At 43.0% G+C, this 9,682-nt stretch overlaps 1 protein-coding gene across 1 annotated transcript in view; it reads left to right on the plus strand.

Annotated features, from left to right (window-relative positions):
* Positions 1-5,065, plus strand: part of nsrp1 (nuclear speckle splicing regulatory protein 1) — a 45,421-nt gene extending 40,356 nt beyond the window's left edge. The window contains exons 6-7 of the mRNA XM_078224902.1: positions 1,430-1,541; positions 3,844-5,065. Coding sequence (XP_078081028.1) covers positions 1,430-1,541; positions 3,844-4,942 — 1,211 coding nt within the window. The 3' untranslated portion in view covers positions 4,943-5,065. The remainder of the gene's footprint in view (positions 1-1,429; positions 1,542-3,843) is intronic.
* The last annotated feature ends 4,617 nt before the right edge of the window (positions 5,066-9,682 follow it).

The following is a 9,682-nucleotide window of genomic DNA, read 5'->3' on the forward strand; positions in this document are numbered from 1 at the left end:
AAAGCATCTGGAATTAAGAATCCAATGATGACCATGAAACCATTGTCGACTGTCGGAAAAACCCATCTGGTTCACTAATGTCCTTTAGGGAAGGAGATCTGCCATCCTTACCTGGTCTGGCCTACATGTGACTCCAACCACAGCAATGTGGTTGACTTTCAACAGCCCTCCAAGGGCAACTATGAATGAGCAATAAATGCTGGCCAGCCAGTGACACCCATGTCCCATGAGTGAATTTTTAAAAAAAATTCTCATCAAAATTATTGATATATGTGTAGATAGTTATCAGTTGAAAGTGTCCAAGGATTTGATAACAATCATTCTTTCATTAAATAGATAGAATTGAAGTGGTTTGACACAAAGGATTTGCATTTACTTTTATGTAAGTAAAAGGGAAGGATATTACAAACTATCAGATCAATCCACTGTTTGAAAGTTATAAAGTAAACATTTCCAAGCAATGAAGCAAACTGCTTTCATGACTTAATCTTTCCTTGGCCAAATTTTGCATGGATTTTCACAGTAACTTCATTGCAGTGCTAATGTAAGCCTACTTGTGACAAATAAATAAACTTTAACTTTATGTTTCATTGTAAAGAAATAGAAGGTAGAGCATAAAAGATTAATTTGGATTGCGGGATAAAACGTATTTAAAGAAATGCAGGGCTTTTTTTTGGTTCCATTATTTTACTTTTGAAAGAAATATATGGAATTAGTTACTTATCTAACTTCTACATATCAGAAGTTGTGTGTTTCAGTTCATCTGTCAGATTGTTTTACTATCGTGGATTAAAACTGGAGCTGTTTTCTTACACTTCCAGGAGATTTGGGTGATGCTGACAAAGTTATTGTATAATTACACTTAATATATCCCTACTTGCTTTGGCCATTTCAGAGAGCAGTTAAGAGTTAAACACATTGTTGTGGATCTGGAGTCACATGTAGTCACCAGATAAGGATGGCAGATTTCTTTCACTGTGGGACAATGGTAAACCAGATAGGTTTTTTAAACAGCAGTCGATGATAGTTGTCATGGTTACCATGACTCAGACGAGCTTTATATTCCAGACTTATTCATTGAATTTAAATTCCACCAGCTGCTGTGGTGAGACTTGAACGCAAGTCTCCAGGGCATTAGCCTGCTCCTTTGGATTACTAGCCCAGTGCCATTACCAGGACACTACCATCTCCCCAATTGCACAAACACATACTTGTGTAAAAATTAGTCTGACCAAACAATAGTGTGTGTTATTGACCTATTAACTCATTTGAGAGCAGTTATAATGCCAACAGAAGAGTACTTTGTACATTATGTGACACAACATTGGCACCCTAATTCTAAAACCATGACATTTCAGGAGCAATACTACTACTGGAGATTTGGTAGTTCATTCTAAAGCATGTCTTTGCATTTTTTTATTCTTGTTAGCTTCTTTGGATGTAACAAAACAGAAGGACCTCAGTGGGTTCTACAGGCACTTCTTGAATCAGAAAGTGGGCGAAGAATTAATTCCAGAATGCAGCATTCGTGGAACCAAAGGGTAAGGTGTATAGTTTTACTGCAGTATTGATACCTGTAAAACATTTCAAGTGGAATTTATACACTGGAAACTAAAACTAGCAAATTGGCGATGTAGGGCTTGACTGCATTATACTATAAGGATGAGCAATTTAAGTTCTAAATTAATTTATACATGCTGTCAAAACTATTTCCAGAAACATGTGATGAATGAATGCTCTAACACCTGTTAATTGTATATCAATTGTGTTTAATGTATGCAGGTGTGGGGGGATATTAATTGGGGTTTCACTTGAGCATAAAAAGAGACACGCTTATCGAAACTGGAGTAATTGCGTTAGAAAGTATATTTGATTTGATTTATTATTGTCACATGCCACAGTGAAAAGTATTGTTTCTTGCGCACTATACAGACAAAACATACCGTTCATAGAGTACGCAGGGAAGAAGGAAAGGAGAGGGTGCAGGATATAGTGTTACCATCATAGCTAGGGTGTGGAGAAAGATCAACTTAATATTTGGTCGGTCCATTCAAAGGTCTGATGGCAGCAGGGAGGAAGCTGTTCTTGAGTATGCAATGCTTCACATTGTATGCAACATATAAAATTGGTTCCAGCACCATCCTTCACCAACAGGCTTTCCTCAATAAAACATTGCCTTTTCGAGCCATCCATAAGTATGAAGTTCTATTTCACCAGCTAGGAATAATTTGCAAATATAACTACAAGATGCCACTTGATTGACCCCATAAATTCATGACAGTTGGATTACTTTCTTATTTACTTAATACATTGTCATGAATACCATTGATCGTATAAGTCAATCCATCTTTTTCGATCAATCTCAAACATCATGATTTTACATATATCCCCCGACCCTCACCTTTTCAACTCAGCATGTTATATTCACATTAGCAGTCAACCTTAAATTTTTACCCCACAAGTGTTTTTTTTAGTTACTGTTATTTTATAACGAGGTGGATGGGAATCAACAGGCAATGTAGATTGTGTTGCAAAGCCGCATGGGAGTTCAAGACAGGCTCACACAATGGGGCGGTAAGGTGGCACAGTGGCTGGCACTGCTGCCTCACAGAGCCAGGGAACCTGGTTCAATTCCCGGCTTGGGTCACTGTCTGTGTGGAATTTGCACATTCTCCCCGTGTCTGCATAGGTTTCCTCCCACAGTCCAAAGATGTGCAGGTTAGGTGGATTGGCCGTGATAAATTGTCCATTAGTATCAGGGGGATTAGCAGGGTAAATACGTGGGGTTACAGGGATAGGGCCTGGGTGGGATTGTTGTCGGTGCAGGCTCGATGGGCCAAATGTCGTCCTCCTGCACTGAAGGGATGCTATGATTCTATGAAGCAGACCCCGCATGCTGAATGACAAAAATAGCGATTATTTTAGGAAGGATGAAAATGCGTTGGAAGCAGTTCAGAGCTTATACCTGGAATGGGCATGTTGGCCAGAATCTTACCGGCACACCTGCCCGAGGCTCGCAAGATTGCATCTGAAGCCAACAGATAATGCCGTTCTGCGAGCCTCACCCGCCCCGAAACCTGGGTGGGCATACCGGTAAAATCAGGGCCATTGTCCTATTAGAAAAGGTTGGACATGTGAGACTTGTATCCCACTGGAGTTTAGAAATGTAAGAGGCAGCTTCATTGGAAAATATAAGATTCTGAGCTTTCTTGGCAAAGTCTACATGGAGAGGATGCTTCTTCATGTGGGCAAATTTAGTACTAGAGGCCACTGCTTAAATATAAGGGGTTTTAGGACAGAGATCAGGAAAAAAAAATTTCTCTGAGAATTGTGAATCTTTGGAAAACTTTTCCACTAAAGCTGATGGAAGTGGAGTCTTTGAACATTTTTTAAGGCAGATAGATTCTTGATACGCAAGGGGGTGGAAGTTTTATCAGGGGTAAGCAGAGGTTACAATCAGTTTTGAAGTTTAAGTTTTAAGTTTTTTTTATTAGTGTCACAGGTGATCTTACATTAACACTGCAATGAAGTTACTGTGGAAATACCCTAGATGCCACACTGGCATTTGTTCAGGTACACTGAGGGAGAATTTAGCATGGCCAATGCACCTAACTAGCACATCTTTCGTACTGTGGGAGGAAACCGGAGCACCCGGAGGAAACCCACGCAGACACGGAGAGAACCTCACACAGACAGTCACCCAAGGCTGGAATTGAACCCAGGTCCCTGGCACTGGGAGGCAGCCGTGCTAACCACTGTGCCATGTTTCTAAATTTTAACAAGAAATTTGTATTTTACTTTATTTTGTTAGTCAGCATTAATATTGTGTATTTGTCTCCTCAGTGTGAAAGAAGAACAAACCAGAAACTATCCCGATGAGGGTGACTGCAAAAATCCTGATGTCATATCAAGGGGGTCTGTGGATAAACTCAACCAAGACCTAGATGCAGACAGTGACTTTGAAATTGACAGTGGTGATGACAGAGCTAAAAACGGCCAAAAGAAATTGCCTTCCAAAGCAAGAAATGATGACGAGAATTCGGAGGTCAGTGAAGAGAAGGGAAGGAGCCGTCAATACAGAAGACATGTTGAGTCCTCTAGTGACGAAGAGCAAAGTCACCATCACCATACGAGCCACTCAACCAAAGAAAGCAAAAGTGAGAAAAGCAAGAGCCATTCGAAGACTCACAGAGATAAGGAGAAAAGCTACAAAAGTAGAGAGAGTTCCAGTCACAGGGAGCACAAACACGAGAAGGAAAAGCATAGAGAAAAAGATCATGGGAGAAGGGAGAGAGACCACAAAAGATCTAAGGACAGCAAAGGAGAGAAGAGAATCAAGGAGGAGAAATCTAAAGATAAGGACTACAACAGTGGAAGGGATGAGAGACACCGAGATTACAGGGAAAAGCATAAAGAAAAGGATGAGCAAGCGAGAGAAGAAAAGCCCAACGAGCAAGAGCAAAACAAAGTGGAGAAATACTCACAGCGAAATGATAGGAGAAAGGAAGAAAGCTCCAGAGAACACCAAGAAGCAGGAGACGGGGATAAGGAGATTAGTGAAAGAGAAAAGGAAGGAGAAACATTTGAAAGACCTGAAAAGAAAGATAAAAGCAGTGAGTTAAGGGAAGATAGCTCAGAGAAGGAAAGGCCCAGAAAACATGATCACAAGAGATCTAGGTCTGAAGAAAAAATAAATGAGAAACTGAGTGTAGAAACCGACAATAACGGAGAGGAGGGCAAGAACCTGAATTTGACGTGTGCACAAGAATCAAAAGATGACCCACAAAAGGAAACAAACGGAGCTGCGCACAACCCACCGCTCAGTAAATTTGTCAAGCGCAGCAATGAAGAGACTATCACCTCTGCAAAGGAGCGGTATCTTGCGAGGCAGATGAACAGGGCTTTAACAAAGTCATACATTGAGCCTGAGGAAAATGAGTAGCTTTATTGGGACTGCTAATTACAAATATTCAGATTTTAAATGTATGCAATAAGCTTTGAAAGTTTTTGTGAAGTCTTGTATGAAACCATGATAACTATTAAAAACCATCTTTGTCTCTTCAAAGAGGATAATTGTGGCAAAGTGAATGGAAATGAATTAACCCATCCCTTCTGAATTTTCATTCCAGCGTAAGTACACGTAGGCATTTTCATGCAAACTATTCACTCTTTATTCCCCCGGTAACATCAAAAGTAAACTCTTTGAGATGTAAGAGTATTCTACGAAATTGGCTATTTCATTAACTTTTAATGATTTTAGCATAACGTAAAGAAAGACAATCAATGATGCTGCAGTAATTGCAGATCATTGGAGATTGGTCATAGATTTAAATGACTTATTGAACTAAACCCATGGTGGCGTGTGGCAGGGGGGGGAAACTTGTAGCTGAAACATTTGAATTGTTCCACAAGTTTGCAGATATTTAATGACTACATTCTAAGTGACAGAAACTCGGAGACCTATCAGCTTGCTTTCTGTTAGCTTGCTTTACACAAACCATACACTTAGGGCGGAATTTTACCGGCACGTCCGCCCGAGGTTCGTACGACCCCGCCCGAGGTTCGTACGACCCCTCCCAAGGCTAACCGAGAATGCCCGTCCTCCAAGCATTCCGGGGGCGGGTGTGGCAGTAAAATTCTGGCATTAGTTTTAATTTTTTCATTGAAAGTGACATCTCTTTTGTTTGCATTTGTGACGACTTTGGTTTTGTTCCTGAAGCATCTATTCGAGGTACAGATAGCAAAATACTGGTTCAATTTATCTGCCATCTCCTGATTTTCTTAGAATCTTAGATTTTCTATTATTAATTCCCCAGACTCTGTTTCTATAGGACCAACGCTCATTTTATTAAGTTTTTAAAAAATATCTTTAGAAACTCTAAATATCTGTCTTTGTATTTCTAGCTAGATTTCTTTCGTACTCTAATTTTTCCCTCATTAATCTTTGTTTTTTTTTATATCCGTCCAATCTTCTGACCTGCCACCCATCCTAGCACAATAACATGCTTTTCTTTAAGTTTGATACTGTACTTAACTTATTTAATTAATCACGGATGGTGGGTCCTCCACTTAAAAAAAATTCTTTCTTGTTGGAATGTATCTATTCTGTGTTATGAGATATCCCCTTAAATGTCTGTCGCTGCATTTCTATTAACCTAAACTGCCAGTTCACTTTCACGCCCTCATAATCACCCGATTGGACCCACTCCCCTCTCTCAGACTGAATGTAAAATTCAATCATAATATGATCACTGGTACCTGGGGTGGGCATCTTCACTATGAGGTCATTAATTCATCCTATTTCATGGTACAACACCAGGTCTAGTATAGCCAGCTCCCCAGTTGACTCCAGTGCTGATCTAAGAAATAATCCTGAAAACACTCTATGAATTCATCCATTTGCCCAGTTGATTTTTCCTCTCTCTGGGTAGAATTCTCCCAAAAAAATTCTAAAGTGCTCAATTCGTGTAAAAACTGGAGTAAATCCCGTTGGTTTTTCAGCGGGAGGTTCAAAATGAATCTCCCACACTCAGTGCTTCACAGAGTGCACTAGCGTGAATCGCCATGAAAATCTGGGTGCGGGACCTATTTCCGTTGGAGAGGCTGACAGATTAGCGCTGAGCAGGCCACTGTGCATGTGCTGATCTCCACTATGACAGATCGGCACATGCACAGTAGCCCCGCACTGCCGGCCTCCCGATCACTGGCCAGCCCCGCAAACCCACAACGCTGCCCCTCTGATCTCCCACCCACCCACCCCCCCGCTGCACAACTTTCGCTTATGTCTCCCAGCCCACTGCACTGCTAGAGCAACACGGCGGACTGGGAGAATCAACCCTATATGTAGATAACAATCCCACATGATAATCACTATACTTTTCTGACAAGACCCACTATTTCTTCTTTGATACTCCATGCTACTATGTGATCACTATTAAGGGCCTGTATATCACTCCCACAAGTGATTTCTTGGCTTTATCATTCCTCATCTTGCCCCAAACTGCTTTTATATCCTGGTTTCCTGAGCTTGGGTCAAACACTCTCTGTTGTGTTCATGTTGTCTTTAACAGAGCCATCTCTCCACTTTTTCCTAACTCCCTATATGTCTCACATTTTTCAATATTCAGGTCCCAATCTAGGCCATTCTCCAGCCAATTTTCTGCACTGGCCATTAGATCATACTTATTTCTATTTTGACCATCAGTTCATCTGTCTTGTTTTGAATGCTAATACATTCAGTTACAGGACCTTAAATTTTGTCCTTTTATTATTTTTGTAATCTCTTCGCTTTTTGTTGATTTAATCTTAGATTTGTACTCTCTGTATCACTATGCCTTCCTGTCACAGTCTGTCATTTCCCATATTAATAACTTGCTGTCTTACCTTGTCCCTACACTTTGATATACTACATCTTCCCACATTTGATCCCTTGCTCCCACTATATAGTTTAAAATCCGCTCTACTTTCCTTATTTATGTGATTCGCATGAACGCTTGTCCCAGCATGGTTCAGGTGAAGACCACCCCAATAGTACAGCCCCCACTTTCCTCTCTCTGATTTTAAACAGTGAAACTCCCGCTTTGTCTCTCTGATTTTAAACAGTGAAACTCCCGGTTTCTGAATGAAATTTTTAAGGGGCCTATTGGGAAATACTTGGTACCCACCTCACTTGATGAGTTCTTTTTCATAATGAGCATTTTTAAAGAAGTGAATTTACATTCAAAACAGCTGCAAGATAAGATTGCTCAATCAAACCAACTGGATTAGATGTTTTACCATGCTTCCATTCACCAGAAAATATAGGCAGAATTTTCACAAATTTCATGGCGTGAATTGCCATGAAAATCTGGTGTCATAATGGCGAGAAAACAAGAGTTATCCACACCGGTCTCTAAGGCGTGCTATGCCTCGTAACCTTTTGACACTTGGTGCAATGAAAGAGCTCCATGTGGATCACGCCATTATGGAGTCTCCAGGCCTTGCTCAAAGCGGCCGCAGCAATGCGCCATTAAGCAGGGGGAGCCCCATTTAAACACAAACGATGCAATCACAGTCACACCAGAAAGATGGCACCTCGTAGAGCAGCGTCACGATTTACAGAGGAAGAGCTGGGACGGCTGCTGGACACCGTGAAGGAGAGGAGACCATCATCTTTCTTTGAAACAGTCGGCGGCAGCCCAGGGGTTGGGCCGGCAATGCGACCTGGTCAGTGGTAGCAGCGGCTATTGGTGCCCACGTACTGGCGCGGAGGACCAGCACCCAGTGTCAAAAGAAAATGAACGACCTCGTTCAGGCAGCAAGGGTGAGTGTCCATCCCATCCTGGCATCAGTCCCATTTGTCACACCTGGAATGCCCACATCAATCTACTCCCTGACACCCGTGCCCTTCCAACCATCAAGCTTTCAATCCCCCTTTTGTCCCCATGGGGAAAGATGGCCCATAACAGGAGGGAGTGGGGGAAGACCGGAAGTGGGGCCCCAAGCTGCTTCTCCTCATTCCATTCGAGTGTGCCATGGAGCTGTTAGCGGAGGCCGAGGACAGAGCTGTTACCGACAGCCAGGTTGGGGTGCGCCACAGAAGTGAGGAGCCACAAAATCTTAATTCACATGACCTTTCTCAAGCAAGTTGCAATCTGCCCAGATAATTGGCCCTCCCTGGCACTGAATCATGTGTCTTCTCTTGCAGGAGACAACCCCGATGAGGCCAGGCCAGGATCCTAGTGTATCCATCCTGGGACCACAACACCCTCCCAGAAACCCGTGTCCCCATGAGTCTGGATTCTGGCAACCCGACACCATCCCCAGTGCCATTCACCACCGCAATGGGCTGCTGACCCATTGCCACATCCTAATCACGGAGAGTGCAAGGGTGGCTGTGACGGGGTCCCCATTGGGAACTCTTGAAGCAAGGAGCTGTGCACCAACCTGGACGTCTGGTGCAGTGGCTCCCAGTACTGAACAGAGGGTGGGGAAGCACTCTCGTGACACAAGATGGGTTGCCATCATAGGGAGCACTGCAGAGTTAATCCAGTGTGAGGAGCCAGGTTAATTCCCTTGATTGGGGCAACGGTTGCCAGACCTGATTGTTGTTACTATTGGTGAGGCCTGGGATGGAATGTCAGCTGTCAGCAGACAGATAGCAGAGTAACCAGTGCGACATTAGTGGGGGTGGTACTCAACCTCATTTGAAACCCCTTGGAGTTGCTCAATGGCCAGGGAGAATACACGCAATGCAAACAAACCAGCGACGACCCCCAACCTGGGGACCCCCAGACCAGCACGAGCCCACCCAATCCCCCGCATCCATGCAAGGCCCCCAACCCACTGCACACCATGTCAGCGCCTGACAACCCCCCCTGCACCCTGGAGGTTGGTGCTCAGAGGTACTCACCTTCTCGCTCTCCATTATTGCTGCACCTGTGCCACACATCTATAGATCAATAGTGATCCGCACCAGCGTGACGTTACGCCAGAGAGATGGGAAGCATTTGTGAGGGGCACAATTGTGTTTCAGACTTGCTAATGATACTGAAATCCAGTCAAATTCATGCTAATAGGTTTTTTGCCCTTTTTGGGTGCAAAGCAGTTTGTGCCATTAAAAAGGGGCTGGGAAGATGGCAAATTGTTCTGCACCAGGCGCAAATCAGATTTTTAGCATCTCACTCTATTTTCCCAGTTCGCC

Source organism: Mustelus asterias, chromosome 12 (assembly GCF_964213995.1).
Source record: "Mustelus asterias chromosome 12, sMusAst1.hap1.1, whole genome shotgun sequence".
Taxonomy (NCBI): Eukaryota; Metazoa; Chordata; class Chondrichthyes; order Carcharhiniformes; family Triakidae; genus Mustelus; species Mustelus asterias.